We start from the raw sequence: 20,121 nt of genomic DNA on the forward strand, positions 1-20,121 counted from the left end.
AATATAAATATCAGTAAGTGAAAATACTGACAGAGCTTAATTCTCTGTTCAGAAATATTTGAAAAATAAGGCTCAAATAACTGTTGATTCCAAACACACTATTAAGTGATCAGTCCCTAATGATTAAACAAATGTCAAAGAACCTATTTCAAGATCAAATAAATAGAACAAAGAGAGAATTCTACAACAGAACTCAATGAATGAAACAATCCTTAACTGAACACATGCAAAACCTCACAATACAACTGGCTATCATCCTTATGGCCTGATGCAAAATGCAAGGACAAAATGGAAAACATCTACATACTCTGCTGTTTAGCTTTCCACTTTTAAGGCTACTTGTTTAAGGAAGACCTTTGCTTTACAGGACCTTGGCACATAAAAGGATAAAATCACTGGAGATGGTGACTGCAGCCATGAAATTAAGAGAAGCTTACATCTTGGAAGGAAAGTTATGACCCATCTAGACAGCATATTGAAAAGCAGAGACATTACTTTCTCAACAAAGGTCCATCTAGTCAAGGCTATGGTTCTTCCAGTAGTCATGTATGGATGTGAGAGCTGGACTATAAAGAAAGCTGAGCACCGAAAAATTGACGCTTTTGAACTGTGGTGTTAGAGAAGACTCTTGAGAGTCCCTTGCAAGGAGATCCAACCAGTCCATCCTGAAGGAAATCAGTCCTGAGTGTTCATTGGAAGGACTGATGTTGAAGCTGAAACTCCAATACTTTGGCCACCTGATGCAAAGAGCTGACTCATTTGAAAAGACCCTGATGATGGGAAAGATTGAGGGCAGGAGGAGAAGGGGACAAAAGAGGATGAGATGGTTGGATGGCATCACTGACTCAATGAACGTGAGTTTGAGTCAACTCTGGGAGTTGGTGATGGACAGGGAGGCCTGGTGTGCTGCAGTTCATGGGGTCGCAGAGTCGTATGTGACTGAGCGACTGAACTGAACTGACGGTTCCCTAATTTGGAAAACAAGACATGGAATTCAGATAATTTATGAATTGCTATAATTAAGGAAGAAGCTTCTACCTAAACCAAACCTTGGAGATAAAGGTTGATTCAATAACTCACCTATTTGCTAACTGCTTGACTTGAATCACGGACATTCATTCTACATTAATTTAACACCTGCTATGGGTAAGAGACTGTTCCAGAATACACTTGGCCAGCATTTGGTTACAAGCCACTGTGTTCTATCGAAATGTCTGTATTGTTGGAGAGCAACTCCACTATCTCAACCATCTATTTTACAAATTGTCAACAATCAAATTTAAAATCTAGGTGATGACACCCAGATGACTTCTCCCAACTTCCAGTCGATTAGTATCTAGAGAATGTCAGATTACAAATCAAGCCTGAAAATGTCCGTCTGCTTGGGAAATTTAAAGCGCACACCGTGCAGTTAAAAATGAAAGATAAATTTTTTTTGACAACCTAGTATGTGCCTCATCTCTGACATGGCTTCCCTACATTCAGAAGATAACTGGAAACTGATTAAACAAACACAAGGAGATACACTCACACAATCTCTCTCTTCCTGTGCATGTATGTGTGAACACACACACAAATACATTTGTAATCTCACTCGTTACACTTATGTTTAGTCAATCGGTATTTAAACAGCTGAACTGCAATCATGACCTAAGATATGGCTTATGTTGTGGGCAGGTCTGTTGGAGGACTGCTTGGAAGAGTCTGAGGCAGAGGAGTTTGCTATGGTAAGCAAAGGGGACATCGCTGAGCCATCAGGAAGAGCGGTAGCTATTTCTGGAAACAAAGATGTCATATTAAAATTGGATAAGTGAGAGTTGGTCATGTGCATTGGGGGCATGTCGGGGAGAAGAGGAAAACTCGGTTGAGCAAAGCCAACAGGTCGGGGAGGAGACAGAATTGATCCAAATCGGTTATTCAAACTTCCACTGTTTACCTTCTCTGTGCTGGGATTTGAGAACATTTGATTAGGAAAATAGGGGATTGAAATATCATTGGACAGTGTGGGATGAGCAGGAGAGTATGGCGGATAGAAGGAGGGGAGAGTATTTTGGGGATCCACAGGGATGAGGGCTGGGGTTCGAGTGGCACTAGGCTGAGTAACCTGTGGAATGAAAGAAGCATTAGCGTTTATTGGCGGGTTCATGCCACCCTCAGGGATAAAAGGAAAACCAAAATTTTGTGATAGCGTGTGCTGGTCAGGCACTGAATTATCATTAGGTACTTGTGGGCTATCTGGCATGAAACGAACAATACTTCCTCTCTTTTCTGCAGCAGGTTGTTGGCGTCCAAGAATCATACTGCCGCCAGTAGACAGAGGAAGGTGAGGAAGACTTGGATCAAAGACGTTGCTATGTCTTGGGTTTCCGGAGCGAGTCCTTTCAGGTGGACGAATTTTGGAACCGCTGCTGTCTTGCAATGGATGCCTTGATCGCTGGGGAACTGAAGAACTGGTTTGACGTACAGGAGGCCCTTGGTCAGCATTTCCGTGAGATGCAGACGGATGCGGCAAAGCTGGCCTTACAACCCCATGCATGTTGGTTGTGACTGGAGGGTTCATGTGGCCCTTGGTCCCATGACTGTCAGTAATCCTCATGGGATTGGATTTCTGTACAGAAACATTGGGACTCGTGTTTCGACCTTGAATATCTCCTGAAGACGAAGAACTTGAAAACGGAATATTCAAGGTGCTGTTCCGGGTGTTAATTGCGCCCAGGGACATGTCACAGCTCTCCCTACTCTGACTCTCACTCTCCCTTCTAATATGGACACTTTCATGGCTCGGGGGACAGTTATATTCAATTGCAGAGGAGGGACCACACTGTGTATTCCTCTGATGTTCTGAGAGGGATCTCTGACTTCCAATGACCTGATCGCCCAGGTGAGGGGCAAGTAAACTCTGCATGAAACTTTGGTGACATGTATTTTCATTGTCCCTTGTTGGGATGGCATTTCCTGTTGGGATGCTCTGAACTGGTGGGTAAGGTAATCGCTTTTGGCGGTCGATTGGTGGTGGACCAGGGTTTTGACTAATACGAAAAGCTTGGGGCTGCATACTCCTCAAGGATGATACAGGGTTACCTATTTCATTATTTCTTGAAGACTGTACTTCAAAATTATTCTGGGGCTGCTGACTGGCTCCACTTGGTTTAAATGTCTGACAGTCAGAAAGGCGGATATCTGAGGCAGTATGGTCCACACGACCCTGCATATTATGAATGGCTAAACTCTTGTTTCTGGGAACATCAAGGTAGCTTCTCATTTCAAGCTGATCTGAAACTCTGGAACCCTGAATCGATATACCCATTCTCTGCTCTGAATTAGAAGATGTTTTTCCAATGAGTGCCTCAGCAGAGTAACTTGAAACTCTGTTTCTCTCCGGCCTGTGTGGAGCACAGGTCATGTCTGAAGGTCTCGTCACAATACTCGATTGGGATGCCATTTGCTGCTCTATGCCTCTTGATGTCAACAGCCTCTGCATTGGATTATGCCCAGATACGTGTTCAGAAGAAACCCCCGGAGCTTGCTGCCGGCTTCCCACCTCCTGCTGGTGCAGAATATCTTGACTGAGGTGGTTCTGGTGGTTCCGGCTGGTGGAAGGGTTTTCACAACTCTTCTCTGCCTGGGAGCTTCCAAAATGTTGCTGCATCTGTTGCTGCATCTGCTGATGGTGTGGGTGCGGCTGACCGCTCTTAGGTCGGGACTGGTCAGTTCCATGATGCTTGGGTTGTAAAGACAGCTGAGAGGCCTGAGTGCCCTGAACAAGATTCCTCTTTTTTTGCATCTGAACTTCCTGTTGCAGGGTTCTCTGTTGGTGGATGCTGTGGGGCTGAGAGTGGACAGAACTCTCTGCGTGAGGTACGTGACGCTGCAGCTGATACAAGTGATGCCGCTCTCTCAACTGCCCCGCTTGCTGCTGCTGCTTTAAGTAGAGGTGGTTACTATGCAGGTGAGGTACGCCTTGAGCTGGAACATGTTGCTGCAGGGCCTGCAGATGCTGGCCGGCCTGGGCTGGCTGCTGCTCAGCAATGGAAGCCTGCGAACCACACTGAACCTCGGTCTGCCTCAACGCGGGGACCACAAAGTTGTTACTAGGCGGAAATAATCGGGTAAGGCCGTCCCCGTGTGCTGGGTTGCTAAGAGGCACAACTGAGTTTGAAGAGTTGGGAGGAATCTGACCAACCATCATTTGAGTTTGATCGGAAATGCTGTCTGGAGTTCGGCTCATCAGGGACAGACCTTCAAGCCGGAGGGCAGCTGGCTGACAATGCTTCTGACGTTTAGCTGAAGACAGTAAAAGGTCATCCTGGACAGCACGTTTAGTAGAGTCTTTACGGCTTTCGTGACTTGGCTTTAAGAGTGGCTCTTGAATTGGTGTGTTTGGTACAGTACCAGCCATAGTATTTAGCTGTTCTTGGGAGTATTCGGTCATCAGGGATGGTCCAGGAGGCTGACTGCCATAGGAGCCAGATGAAACTGTCAGATTCACTGTTGTAGGAACAGCTGTTTGCTCTGAAGTTTGGGATAAATCAGTGCAGCTGACCAGAGGATGGCTGAGGGTACTCTGGTGAATAAGATTATTCACACTTAAACTGGTGATGCTTGGTGGCTGGGAAGTCGAAACCTGTAAAGAGGCATTTGATGTTTTCATTCCTATAGAACAACTTGGTTTTTCAAGGGGCCTATCCACAGTGGCTTCAATTGAATCCTGAGAATTAAATTCATTTGGTGTTGCTTCTGCCTGTCCTGGACCATTCTCTTTAGATATCTGTGTTTTGAAAGGCTGGTCTCCCTCTAAAGAGGATGCTTCAGAAGGCTTCGAAGGAACTTCCCGTATATCAGCTGGTACCTGAGTACCAGCTCTTCCCTTCTCAAGGTTCTCCTGGTCAAAAATAGCTCGTGCTGCAAGAGCAACTATATCAGTTTGCTCCACAAAGGTGCAGCCGTCACACGTATTAGTCGTTGCATTGCTGGTGACGTCCTCTCTGGCTGTTTCAGGAAGCATAGATGCAACTGAGAAACTACGACTACTGCCAGAGCTGGTCGACATGGGCGAGTCAGCCTGCCTACTGGTGAGCAAAGAACCATTAATAACCTCCTGGTCAGGGATGCAGGGATGAGGCTGTCCTGGGTCTCTATCATCACTGCTCATCAGTAATAGCTCCTGTTTGGGATGCAACTCAACATTTGAATCAACTATTTTAGAATTTTCTGAAGAAAAGTCAGGATGGTCCACCTGGACTGAAAGAGATGATTTCTGAGGGTCTTTCTCTTTAGCAAGACCAGAGAGCAGTGCAGTTAAACCCTGCCCCTTTAAGAGACCTGGGGTTGGTACTGTATCTGATGACTCTTGCTGAACCCTGCAAGGGTCAGCAATGACTTCCACCTCAGAAACACAGTCAGTACTTGTAGTGCTCGTGGTAGATGACAAGTGAGGAACCTGAGAGACCAAAACGGGGGCATCATCCGCAGAGGAAATCAACACGTTGGCTGACGTGCAGGATTTGGCAGCATCTGGCAATGCCAAACTACTTGGTGGCGTATCCTGAGATGTCTCTCGTTGCGAAATGGGGAGAAAATCTTTGGATTTTGCTGGGGCCATTGTAAATTGTTCACTTGTTACAGATTCTTGGGAAGGTGGGCTAGACTCTTCGGCTGACTTAGATTTGGGTACAGACTCTGGCATCACTGATTCAGAATTCAGAACATTCAAAGAATGTGAACCAGAAACACTTACACTATTTGTCTGGGACACAATGGCAGATGGTAACACACCAGGGAGGCTTTCCAGAAGTCCATCATTACATGATGGCTCTGCGGAACCTTCAGTGCTGGGGCCATCTGACTTGCCCACATCTCTGACTACATTCAGGGAGCAGGCTGACTTGTTAGTGGCTAAGTGTTTCTTGACACCCGGCTTCTTATTCAACCTTTTTGCCTTCGTGTTAGGCACACAAGCCACAGTGTTCACTGAGGGAGTAGTCACTAGGTTATAAGTACTGGGTAGTGTGGCTGAATTATCTGTTGTCATGGGAGGTGCTACAGTTGTTAATGAAACACAGTTAGCTGGGGTGATTTGACTATTTGCAGCAGTTTGAGGATGGACTGGCTGGCTAACAGACAACTGTACACAGCTTTGCCCGGCCATCTGCGATATGCTTTGATTGAGGCTGGCCAAAGCGCCAAAGGTATTCAGGGCAACATTGGTATTTGGATCTTCGCTGGTGGTGGGCTGAATAATTTGCATAGGGGTTTGATTTGTAGTTCCTGATGAAGACATCACAGGCTGCAAAGCAAACAGCTGTCCATTTAAAGAAATGGTTTGAGGCTGCTGTTGGCTGGATACAGTAACAGAAAAAGTTTGTGTGGAATTCGACGCTGCTAAAGATGTAGGTCGTGGTAATATGTGGACAAGGTGCTTTCCTCCAAAAGTCTGCGGGGTGGAAACATTTTGCACTGAACTGTTAGACCCTATGACAGCACTGGCCCCACTGACAGGGACTCGAACCGAACCGGGAGGCGGAGCAGAGAGAAGTGGCAAAGGGTTCTGGTTAGCTGCCTGGATGATGACTATCTGCTGACCTACCGTTTGGTTGGGAACCTCTGCCCTCACCACTGTTGGGCACGGGGCGGTGCTGGGTGGTTGAAGAATGATAACGTTCTGATTAGCGGGAGCTGCATTAACAGCTGACCCCACTGGCTGAGCCATCTGAATCACCTGCATGGTGGAATTCAATGGGAGGATACTTTTTGGAGGCTGAGACTTAACTTGTGGCTGGGTGATCAGTGGCTGCATAGGTAAAGGTGGACAGGAAGGCAAGGTTACAACTACTTGCTCAACTGGCTGCCCCTCTGCTGGAAAGGAATTATTCAAGCTGATGCCTGGAACCACACATCTACTGTGGTTGGCTGTGGTGGGGCTAGTGCCAGACTCATTTAATACCGGGGTCACAGCAGAAGACGGTGTCTGGCTTAAGGGCTGAATAGTGTTTCCCGCCAGTTGCAAAGTAGTCCACGTTGTCTGTGTGTTTCCAGCTGAGGAAATTCGGGTAAGGCTATTCATGTTTTTCAAATCTGAAGCACTGACAGCTGAAGAAGGCAAAGAACAAGAAAGAGTCCAACCACTGTCCATAGGGTTTGCAGAAAGGGTGCTTACAGGCATGGTGGTCATCCCTCCTCCAGGGACAGACGGGGCCACCACCATGGTAACACTTGCGGAGTCTGCACCCTTGCTACTGCTTGCCACACAAGAATCACCGGCAGGTCTGGGAGGCTGGGAGCAGACTGCGGTGGTGACGGAAACAACCAGGGTGGTTTGAAGATCACTTCTGTGATCCGGTGTGCTCCGGCAGGACTCACTTCCAGGCTGTCCTTGAGTGGCAGTTGCTGAGCAGCTGGAGGAGATGCTTGTGGCACAAGGGACCGTTTTCTTCAATACTTGGGAGCTTTCTTGCCCCTTCTTATTTTCAGAAGAATTTTGATCATTTAGACATGTGTGTGATGAACGATGCTGGGGTGGTTCAGGCCCAACAGGAACAGCGATCAGTGAGCTGCTGGTGGGACCAAGCACACTCGACTCACTTTCGGAGGTGGAGAGCTCGAGAATGTTTTGAGCAGAAAGAGCGGCAGGAAGACAAAGAGGAACAGGCTGGTTGGCAGCCAATGCAGAAACCGTGGTCTGATGCCATGGCTTGTTTTCAGAAGGGTAAACTCCAGAAATAGACACAGGAGTCACAAGATTGCAAGTCCTCTGCACTGGCACCACATTGGCAGTCTGCTTTTGTAAATTATGACCAACATTAAAGGTTATCCCCTGAACAGCTGTTCCCTGGCTGTTTCCACCAGGCTGACTTCCATTGGAATAAACAATGATATTTTTTTGAACCTGGTCACTGGGAATAACAACAGAGACCTTTGAATTTTTAAGATTTCCTTTCCAGTGGATTGTGGGGTCGTCATATAAACATATGTCATTTGCTTTTAGTAATTCAATATATCGGCCATTTTCTTTTTGAATTTCTTCCAGTTGTTTACGTAGCTTTTTAATTTCTTCAGCTATAATATCAAAAAGAAAAAATTTTTTAAATTACCTCTCAATGTCAGTATTTACATTAATTTAAGAAAGAGCTGTATACTGAGCTACTGAATTCTAATTGCCTAAATACCTCAATTGAGAATCTTCAGCTCTTTTACAATATAAGTTCTTTCTTCTTTTTAGAATGGCATCTCAAATCTCTACTAAATCCTTTTAAAGGTACATATCTTTAAAGATCAACAACTCAAAGGTCAAAAATTACTCATAATGTAGAAATCTCAAAATTACCAAATTCAAAATAGGGCACCTGAAAAGGTGAAGCAAGGAAAAACATACTGCAATCATGGAAACATGCTAGGAAAATAACACTGAATATCAATACAGTAGCACTTCAATGTTAAAATAACAAACATTACTTGTGGTAACAGTCTTTTTCCCCCTCCCCCAACAGACCACACCTGCCACCCAGCTTGTGGAATCTCAGTACCCCGATTAGGGACTGAACCCATGTCATGGCAGGGAAAGTTCAGAATCCTAACCACTAGGCAACCAGGGAACTCCAGACAGTCTCTTTTATAAATGGCTTTGAAAGAGCAGAGACCAAGTAGAACATGTAAGAAGTAAGGTGGGAGGGCGATAAGAAGGCATCAATGGTGAAACTTGCATTCTCCTTGGTAGGGCCATGTACTCTACTGAGGCATGAAGATGTCTGTGATGCCCTAAATCATTTTAAAAGAGACAGCCTCACTCATGGATCCTACTAAGGGTTAGGCTTGGCTGCTGGTATTTATGCTCAGTGACCCTATATAGCTCCACCTGCCTTGTCATAGTGGTAGGTATTCACCACTCCCTCCGCCAAAGGCAGCTGATCCTCAAGGCCAATACCCTACATGGTAGCCTGAAATAAAAAGTTCTGTTCCAACAAGGAGGAGCTGAGACTATCAAATTGCTTTCTCAGGTATTTAAACAGGAGACACAGAAGAAAGATGCCAATGTGCTACAGACATCAGAAATTAAAGGACAATTATCATGGACTAAATAATAAAGATGATTGTTCTCACTTACTGGACACCTACTATATGCCTGGTACTTTGCCTTCACTGTCTCATTTACTAATAATAAAAATAGTAACAACAACAGATAACATTTATCAAGCATTTACTATGTTCAGGGCTCTACTCTAAGTGCTTTACTGTGTCATCTCTTTTAATCCTCATAACGAACATGAGATGGGAACTACCTTTGTCATCACTTCTTTTAGATGTAAAAAAACAGGTTCAGAATAAACAAATAATTTGTTTCAAGTTGACCAGATAGATGTTATAATTATCCTCATTTTAAGACAGAGGGATTGAGACTTGGAGCTGAGTAAAGGAAGCCAAGACTCAAACCCTGGTGGTCCTGACCCCCAAGGCCACTGCTGTGGTCCCTGTGCGAGACGGTCATGGACAGTGAGTACGTGGAGGAAGCTGTTGGGAGAAGAAAAGAAGAGAGAGCAGAGGCACACACACAGAAAGGATGATGACAGAAACGACAACACAATCGGACTTAAGGGGCCTCAGGTGCCCCCCCAACTCCTGGTCTGGCTATTCAGCTCCTCTTGAATCCCATGCCACTCGAGTTTCCCTTTTCCTTAAGGTAACTTGATGGCCTCAGACACTGGGCTATGAAGCCAGAGGAGCCCTCATTAGAAACATATACATCACTCTAGCCTTATCATCCCTTTTGTGGGTGCCAAACATTGACTGGTTACCAAACACTGATTATGTATCTAATTGCCTGACAGCAGCATAAAACAGGACCTGGACCATAAACGACAGCTGGCTGAGGGGGGTGGGGTAAGCTGTCATCTAACTTAAAAGTAAACAAGAATTCGGAGTGCTGACCTTCTAGATGTGCTTTCCAGTATCCTCCTCATTTTTTACAATAATCACTGCTTTGCATCATCTCCACCTCAATAAATTCCGCCTTTGTTTCTCTCCTTTCAAGGTGACCTACTGAGTTGTCATAGGAGATTCTCTCTCTGCCATTCTCAGAGACATAAATCAAAGATGGCTCAAACTGCCCTACCCCTCAGAGCTTTATATTTGCCTGGGGTATATTTCTTTTCAGCTGTCATAAGGAAACCTTCTCTTCAGTGCAAGTGGGAAAACAGAACCCATCTGACAGCATTAAAAAAGTCACCTCTAAAAATTAATATTATTAAATGATCAGGAAGTCTAAGTCACACAATACATGCAGTGCACACAATTATGAATTGAATGCTTTGGCCTTTGAGTAATTCATAGTTGAGGGTTGACACAGGCATATACCTGTTTTTAAGTTACACTGAGCAGGACTCCCCTTACATCCTCTTATGGGATTTTCCCTAGCTGGGAGATCCATTTAGAATAAAGGAGAAACAGAACTATTCATGAATTAAGCAAACAGAAAGTACAAAAAGAGTATAAAATAAAAATTGTGTATGCCTACAAGGTAAGAACTGGGGAAGAGATATGCCTACAAAGAAGAAGGGAAGAGATAAACTTGAATAAAGGCTGAATTTATTTGCAACACTATTCTCACAGACCCACTGAATACATGGTCTTAATAATGTTTCGGGACAAAAAAACCTTCTGTATCCTAATACAGTATCATAAGTTGCACTGTGACACAAAGGCCTGAACACTGAAAAAACAATGAAAAGTAAGAATCCCCAAATCTTTACCTTGTTCATTGTTTCCTCCGTTAAGCAGGAGTTCATCGTTCTGCCTTTTCAATTCTGTTATGTACTTAAAGGCTTGGTCCAGGATCATATTCTTGCTCTGTGAAAGAAAGTCAACCGTTTAAAAGTTTTGCTGGAGGTTAAGACCTTGCCAGAAGAAAGTTAAAGCTTTGGTTTTTCCAATACGTATGATACGTATCTTTTCACAATTTAAAACTGGCACTGTATTCAAAAACTTCTACTATTCACCTTTTATTTATTAAGTATTTATTGAGGCTCTGTTCTAGGCGCTGGGGATGTAATAAAAAGGACAAAGTTCTTGACCTTGAGGAATATTACTTTTTATGAGGAATTATTATATAAAAATATTTATATTTACAAATAAAATCAGGTGGTGACAAGTGTTATGAAGAAAAATAAAGTAGGGTCTTTTACTCTTTTAATCAAGTCACCTTCCCTCCAGACTCCAGTTTGAGTTTAGATGCATCTTTCTCCAGGAACTCTTTCATGGGCCTCTCTGCTCTAGAATTCTGTATTTCCTTGGGTAAACTGCAGGAATTTTTCCTCTCTTACTAGAATATTTAGCTCTTCCACTTAGCATTTTTGTAACTTGGGAAAGTAACTCAGTCTTTCTAAACCTCAGTTCATTTGTAAAATGGGGATAATAAAAGTGTCTACTTTGCAGGTGTGCTAAGGTTAAAGGCTTTATACAGAGAGACTCTTAGAACCCGATGGGGTATAGAGAAAAGTACTTCATAAATGTTAGGTACTTGTAGCTACTATATGTCTGGTCCTATGTTAAGTATTTCAGATGCATTATTTCTTGGACTCATTAGAAGAACTATGTTGTTATTCCTTATTTTTTAAAACTTTATTGAGGTACAATTGACTAAGATATTTAAAAAAAGTAATAGTAAAGAAGGGTAAGGAAGAAATCACAGAGATGGCAGAGGTTACTCTGTGCTGTGGACTGAATGTTTGTGTCCCCCCATAATTCATGTTGAGGCCCTAATCCCTGAAGTGATGGGGCCTTTGGAAGATAATTAGGTCATGAGGGTCTATTCTCATGGATGAGATCACTGCCCTTAGAAGAAAAAAACATGAGAGAGGTGATCACTGTCTCTGCCATGTGAGGACACAACCAGGAAGAAAGCCCACATCAGGAGCCAAACCAGCTGTCACCTTGATCTGGGACTCCCAGCCTCCAGAATTGTAAGCAATGCATTTCTGTTGTTTAAGTCACTCGGTCTATGGTAATGTTCTTAGAACAACCCAAACTGACTTAGACATTCTGCTACAATATATTTCATAAAGGGAGGCTGAGGAAGGCTCTCTGTGAGGTGATGTCTAAGCAAAAATTTGAAGGGAGTGTAAGAAAGCATGCCCTGTGGACATCTGGAGAAAGAAGGCTCAAGCAGCAGGACTGGCAAGGACTAAGGCCCCCAGGCAGGGTTGAGTTTGGCGTGTTGGAGGAACAGAATGAGACAAATGAGACAAAAGGCAAGTATACAGGGAAACAGTGGAAGGAGACGGGGCAGAGAGGACCTTAAAGATCGTGCAAAAATTTCAGATTTTAATGTGATCCTTTACTCTGTCAACCACAACTACAAACTACTCTAAATAGTAGGTTGAGATAACAATGGCACTTGGTTGAGTTTTGGTGCCAAGCTCCTAGTATATTCCATTCCTAAGCTTTTACAGAAAGGCTGTATTTTACATCGAAGTCCCTGTACTCTTTATTCAAGTTTTTAAAATGGAAAACATAATATATACATACCGCAAAAAATGTAAATCATGAAGAGATATATAATGAAAAGCACATTCCTTTTGATTTTAGCCCCCTAAAGCCCTTTCCAGAGTCAACCAAGTTACTTATGTATCTTTCCAGAAATATTACATGCCAATACATGTATATGTTATATATATGTATATGTTATATATATGTATATGTACACACACACATATCTTTTTAAAAATTCAAATAGAAGGATACTATAAACAGTATGTTACATGGATACAACTAGAGATTATCATACTAAGTGAAGTAAGTCAGAAAGAGACAGACAAATATCATATGATATCACTTACATGTGGAATCTAAAACACAGCACAAATGAACCTGTCCACAAAACAGAAAGAGACTCACAGACGTTGAAATGAGACTTGTGGTTGCCAAGGCAGAGGTAGGGAGGGAAAGGGATGGACTGGAAGTCTGGGGTTGTAGATACAAACTATTATATTTAGAACGCATAAACAACAAGGTCCCACTGTATAGCACAGGGATATCCCTGGGATAAACCATAGTGGAAATGAATTTTTAAAAAAGAAATATATATATATGCATATAACTGAATCATTTTATCATACAATAGAGATTGGCACAATATAATAAACCAACTATACTTCAATAATACTTTCCTGATAGCTCAGGTGATAAAGAATCTGCCTGCAATGCAGGAAACCCTGGTTTGATTCCTGGGTCGGGAAGATCTGCTGGAGAAAGGGTAGCTTACCCACTCCAGTATACTTGGTCTTCCCTTGTGGCTCAGCTGGTAAAGAATCTGCCTGCAATGTGGGAGACCTGGGTTCAATCCCTGGTTGGGAAGATCCCTTGGAGAAGGGAAAGGCAACCCACTCTAGTATTCTGGCCTGGAGGATTCCATGGACTGTATAGTCCATGGTGTCGCAAAGAGTCGGACACGACTGAGCGACTTTCACTTCATACTTCAATAAAAAGATTTTTAAGCATGTTTTAATTTTTAAAAACATACTTTGGATATTATGGTCATTTTAACAATATTAATTCTTCGAATCCTTCAGCATGGTATATCTTTCCATTTGTTTGTGTCATCTTTAATTTTTTTCACCTGTGTCTTATAGTTTTCCAAGTACAGGTTTTTACCTCCTTAGTTAGATTTATTCCTTGGTATTTTATAGCTTTTGATGCAACTGTAAATGGGATTGTTTTCTTAATTTCTTTTTCAGATAGCTTGCTCTTAGTGTATAGAAACACAATAGATATCTGTATGTTAATTTTGTATCCTGTAAATGTATCATACAACTTTACTAAATTCATTCATGAGTTCTAGTAGTTTCCTGGTGGCATCATTAGGATTTTCTATGAAGAATACCATGTCATCTGCAAAGAGTAATAGTTTACTTCTTTCTTTCCAGTTTAGATTCCTTTTCTTTGTTTTTCTTATCTGATTTCTGTGGCTAGCACTTTTTTCTATCGGAAGATAATTACTTCACAATGTTGTGTTGGTTTCTGCCATACAACATGAATCAGCCGTAAGTATACATATGTCCTCTCCTTCTTGAACCTCCCTCCCACCCCTCCATCCCATCCCACCCCTCTAGGTTGTCACAGAGCACCAGGTTGAGCTTCCCATGTTATAAAGCAACTTCCCACTATTTTACATATGGTAATGGAAATGCTTCAATGCTACTCTCTGAATTCATCCCACCCTCTCCTTCCCCCATGTGTCCCCAAGTTCTCTATGTCTGCATCTCTATTCCTGCCCTGCAAATATGTTCATCAGTATCATTTTCCTAGATCCCATTTATATGCATTAATATATGATATTTGTTTTTCTCTTTCTGACTTACTTCATTCTGTATAACAGGCTCTAGGTTCATCCACCTCACTAGAACTGACTTAAATTCATTCCTTTTTTATGGCTGAGTAATATTCCACCTATATACACCCGTTCATCTGTTGATGGGCATCTACGTTGCTTCCATGTCCTGGCTATGGTAAATAGTGTTGCAATGAATACTGGGGTGTGACTAGCACTTCTAATACTATGATGAGTAAAAGTGGCAAGAGTGGGCATTCTTGTCCTGAAGAAATGCTTGCAGCTTTTTACCACTGGGTATGTTAGCTGTGGGCTTGTCATATATGGCTTTATTATGTTGAAGTATGCTTTCTCTATACCCACTTTGTTGGGAGCTTTTATCATAAATGGATATTGAATTTTGTCAAAAGCTTTTTCCTGCATCTATTGAGATGATCATATGATTTTTATTTTTCATTTTATTAATATGGTATAAAACATAGATTGCTCTGCAGAGAGTGAACCATTCTTACATCACAGGGATAAACCCTTCTTGATCATTGTTTATGATTTTTTAATGTACTTTTGAATTTGACTTGCATACATTTTGTTGAGAATTTTTGCATCTACATTCATCAGTGATATTGGCCAGTAATTTCTGCACTCATGGTTTGAAAGGATTAATATTGTTAAAATGAACATACTACCCAAAGCAATCTACAGATTCAATGCAAAATCAGAATACCAATGGCATTTTTCACAGAACTAGGACAAATAATTTCAATATTTGTATGGAAACAATCTTCAAAAAGAACAAAGTTGGAGGTATCATGCTCCTTTATTTCAAATTATACTACAAAGCTGCAGTAATCAAAACAATATGGTACTGTCCTAACACACACATAGAGCAATGAACAGAATAGAGAGCCCAGAAATAAACCTATCCATTCATGGTCAATTAATCTATGACAAAGGAGCCAAGAATACTTTGAGGAAAAAAGACAATCTCTTCAGTACATGGGAAAATTGGACAGCTACACACAAAAGAATAAAATTGGAAATTTTCTCACGCCATACACAAAATAAACTGATGATGGATTAAAGACTTAAATGTAAGACTGGAAACCATAACACTCCTAGAAGAAAACACAGGCAGAACATTCTTTGACATAAATTGTAGCAATATTTCTTTGTGTCTGTCTCCTGAAGCAAGGGAAACAATAGCAAAAATAAACAAAGTGGACTACATCAAACTAAAACTAAGATAATGTCCTTTCTTAAAGCAAAAATTGAGACAAAAGCAATTGATAATGCCCACCTGCTGTTCTCTACTGCAGACAGGGGTGGGGACATGAGGCAAAAGTGAAGAAAGTCTAAATTTATTCAACTTCTAGAAACCAATACTGACCTCCACTGCATACTCTAGGGCACCAAGAAAGAAATGATTATGGTTTCCTTTCAGAGAAACTTACAGGAATAGAAGCCAAGAGGAGGAATATTTCACTAGGCAAATAACAAAGCTTACTGAGCAGTTACTATACACTGAAATACGGGGAAAGAAAAGCAATCAGGAGACACAGTGCCAGCCCTTACATTTGCTTTTGTGTTAAGGAAACAAAAAGTATATTTTTAAGAAGACTGAAAAACACATTTAGGCAAGACTGGGTACCACCTTGCAGGGAAGAATGAAAAGAAACTGAATTATTAGAACTTGCTGAGGGAAACAGTGTTGAGAAGTGAACTGGCCCTCCCCGACAAACGTCTGGGATGGTTTGGGACTGGGAAGCTCCAGTGACCATGGAAGGTGGGGTGAGGCATGGGGTTAAAAATGAGGGGACTGGTAGAAAGATTCTTCTTTTGTAATAAGAACCAGTCCCCACACACACCCTGTGCAACTGGATGACTTCCACTCCTCCCCAACCACAGGAGACAAGTTTCTTTGCTGTGAAATTTGAACCCAAGGATTTCAGCCTCAGAGATACTTTCATGGCACAGAAGTGGATAAGATGAGGCTCCTAAGCGAAAACATGGTGGGTGGGGAAGTAAAACAATGCTTCCTAAAGCATGATATTCTCCAGCACCCGTTCCCTGCCCCAGCTCCCAGAATAATGGCAATGAGCTAGTCCTCTTCCCACCATCCCCACTACTAGGTAGGGTGGTGAAGGATCTTTCTCCAGAAAATAAAAATTAATAGCTAATTCCAAAAGAAGAAAATCTACAAATGTTGGCATGTTTCCATTCAATAACAACAACTACAACACCACTAGACCATCAGTCACTAAACCATTAGGACCACCAAAAGATAAGCCTGTTCAATTAGCTTTTTAATGCCTCCTTCTCAAATATGAAAAAAAACAGCTGAGGTGTCATTAAACATTTAAGGAATGTCTCCAAAAAGAAAGACAAGACATCAAAACAAAGGAGAAACATTTTTAAAAACCAAAACCCTATATATTATTCTCAAAGATGAGATAATACTGCATCATCATAAAAATATAAAAGGAACAGAGACAATAAGAAAAAAAGACGTGGAAATTAAAAATATGAGAACTGAAATTAAAAACAGAAGAGTTGAGGACTTCCTCTGTGATCCAGTGGCTAAAACTGTGCTTCCACTACAGAGGGCGTGGGTTCTGTCCCTGGTCAGGGAACTAAGATCCCACATGCCACCTGGCCAAAAACAAAAAGCAGAAGATTTGAAAGAGACCAACTAATTGAGACTGAAAAAGAAGGGTAGAGGGTTCCAGAAGTAAAGTCTCAAAGGAAAAACAGGGAAAATGAAATTTCATGGCAATTTGACCATGCAGAAATTATAGTAAGAGACTGTTGGGAGGTGTGGAAAGAATTTAGAGATATGTACATAAAAAAATTGAGCAAATGAAAAATAATGAGGCAATTATTAACTCTAAAAAAAACATTTTTTGACAGGGAACAAAAATAATCATTCTGCGCACAGAAACAACTTAGGGAATTATCTTATCACAAGCAATTGGTTAAAGTATAAGAGGATTTCTTACCTGTTTCAGTGCAGGAGAGCATGGGATCAGCTCTCCTATTCTGTTTATCCCAGCATTGATTTTCTTCTTTCTATGCCTCTCCACTAGATAGAGAAAAAATTCATTTATCAAACCTTGCACTACTGCTGCCAAAGTGCCTCATTCTCCAAGGGTAAAGAAATCTCAAAGGAAGTCTTATCAAACTGTCCACTGAATACAAATAACCGTAAGAAGATTTCTAAGAATGTCATATTCTAAGTTTAGTGTTACGGAAATCAATACAAGTCATACTTTTTTTTCTTTTTTCCTCTCCCCCACCTCCCCAAGAGCTTTCTCCACCTTTAATCACCTTTTATTTGGATTTTAAATAAAGGGATCTGTAATAATTAAATTCAAATTACAAAACCAAATTACTAATACTGTATTACTCTTACTGCTGCTGCTGCTAAGTCGCTTCAGTCGTGTCCGACTCTGTGCGACCCCATAGACGGCAGCCCACCAGGCTCCCCCGTCCCTGGGATTCTCCAGGCAAGAACACTGGAGTGGGTTGCCATTTCCTTCTCCAATGGGTGAAAGCAAAAAGTGAAAGTGAAGTCGCTCAGCCGTGTCCGACTCTTAGCGATTCCATGGACTGCAGCCCACCAGGCCCCTCCGTCCATGGGATTTTCCAGGCAAGAGTACTGGAGTGGGGTGCCATTGCCTTCTCCAGTATTACTCTTAGGTCATTATTATATTTCAAGTAATTATTAGAGATTTTAATGATAACTAAATTTCAAGAACCCACTACTAGTTATGTTACTAGAAAGCTGCTGCTTTATAGCAAACAGCAAATTAGACATTTGCAGGCAGATTAAAGAACTTTAAAACACCTTTTAGGCTGACTAGAAGGCATTTTTGGAGTAGAAATAGCTATTAGTTGTGACTTAAATAGATGAGAAAAGGCAGTGGCTTATTTTCTCTCTGGTGTCTGTGCTGTGCCCCGTCTAAGGAGCTAGACAACTGGCAGCCTGTGAGAAACGCTCCAGGCGTGCACGCTGCAACTTTAAAAGCTGTATGAAAGAGGCAAGAAAATACAAGAGATCATCTAAGCGGTCTCTATAAGATACTGTAAACAGAAAAATTGGTTTACATTTTGTTAGTTTTCTCAAATCTTCCTTTTAACGAAGGATTTCAGTGCTTCTAAGAAGATGACCTTTCAGATATAGCGTAAGTAGGTCTTATTTCACAAATATATATTTTTCGCCTCATAATCTAGCAGTGAGAACACCCTCTCAATGACAGTGATTTACTTTCTCAATAAATTACTATCAGGACATACTTATTGTCCCATGTGACATTTAATTCCAATAAAAAGATTTAGCTCATAAGGCAAAAAAAAAAAAAAAACTTTAGATGTACTGATAGGACAAAAAACCCACACAGAGCAATAAAATAGAGCTCACCATTCTTCTGAATGCTCTAACAATAATATTTGTTGTTATCTAAGCGCATATTTTCTAATGTGTGTAGACAAAACAACAACAAAAATAACATTAAGACTCTATCGACAGTGACAAAAGGGAAGTCACATGCAGGGAGCTCCCGTTCTGGGGAACAGCAGTGTCCCGTCAGTGTTCAACACTTCTTTCCATAGATAAAGTTTCCCCAGGTTCCTTTCCTTAGGGAAAGGGAGATATTATTTATAGAGTAAAAGAAACAATTAAATATATATTTTTAGATCTGACTACAGTCCCTGATGGGAAATAAAATGTTAAACAATATATCAAATTGTCAATGTATGCACAATTACTTCTATAAATGTTTACCTGGCAATGGCCTGTAATTCTGATATTTAAGGTAAAAGCAAAGGTTTTTTTCCTATATTTCTTCTTATAATTGAGGATTCCACAGCTTAATTTAAAACTGGTCACATTTCAAATACCTTTAAAATCTACAGCCATTTCTTCCCAACTCCTGTAGGCAGCTAGCCTCCTCTAAAATTTCTGCAGACACATACTCTTCACTCTTTCCATAAGGAGTATACCTGGAATTCCTCAGCGGGTGAAATCACTTAAAACACTAGCTCCAGCGGTATACTAATCCTTAAATTAGCTAAAGAGACTATAAGTCTTCATGAGACTTAGGGAGTACTTTGTCAACTAAAAACAATACAGCACAAATCATTACGTATAAAATAAATAAGCTATATGGTACAACATAGGGAATACAGCCAATACTTTATAATGACTATACATGGAGTATAACTTTTAAAAATTGTGAGTCACTATGTCATACACTTGTAATTTATATAATATTGCACATCAACTTGACTTCAATTTTAAAAAATGAAAAATAAAACCCCAAACAATAAAAGAACACTTTCCTAGAATGTAATGAATAATGATTCTGTACTCCTAACATGAAAACACAATCAGCTACAGTATAATTTCATTTTGAATACAAAAAATGCCAACAAGTAAATTTTCAAGTATTGTTTCTACCTGCATTGTGTGTCTCCCGATTTTTCTTTCTGAAACAAAAAATATAGATAATAAGAACATGAAAACAATAGGAAAACATTTTACTTTATATTTTGAGAACCATAAAAAATAATTTGATGAATTTGTATTTGTTGTATCAATAAGAAGCCATTTTAAAGAAAATTTTCTCAATAATAGATTATGGTATAAAAACCTGACTGCAGATACATCAGTATAAATTCAGAATTCACAACTACTGAAAGGAACTACTATTCTCTATTGTCTCTTACCCCAAAGTCATTGGTTGGGAAGTAAATCAGTCATTGAAAACTGACCTATTTGAAAAATGTAATTAAGGAGCTAGTCAACT

At 41.0% G+C, this 20,121-nt stretch overlaps 1 protein-coding gene across 4 annotated transcripts in view; it reads right to left on the reverse strand.

Moving 5' to 3' along the window:
- Positions 1-837: 837 nt before the first annotated feature.
- The window catches only part of USF3 (upstream transcription factor family member 3), a 47,428-nt gene continuing 28,144 nt past the window's right edge, over positions 838-20,121 (reverse strand). For all 4 annotated transcript variants that reach the window (XM_025284237.3, XM_044941929.2, XM_025284234.3 and 1 more), the window contains 4 exons: positions 19,773-19,801; positions 17,314-17,396; positions 10,743-10,839; positions 838-8,055 (listed from right to left, as the gene is read on the reverse strand). In XM_025284237.3, coding sequence (XP_025140022.3) covers positions 1,625-8,055; positions 10,743-10,839; positions 17,314-17,396; positions 19,773-19,801 — 6,640 coding nt within the window. In that variant the 3' untranslated portion in view covers positions 838-1,624. The remainder of the gene's footprint in view (positions 8,056-10,742; positions 10,840-17,313; positions 17,397-19,772; positions 19,802-20,121) is intronic.

The sequence above is a fragment of the Bubalus bubalis genome, chromosome 1 (genome assembly GCF_019923935.1).
Source record: "Bubalus bubalis isolate 160015118507 breed Murrah chromosome 1, NDDB_SH_1, whole genome shotgun sequence".
NCBI lineage: Eukaryota > Metazoa > Chordata > Mammalia > Artiodactyla > Bovidae > Bubalus > Bubalus bubalis.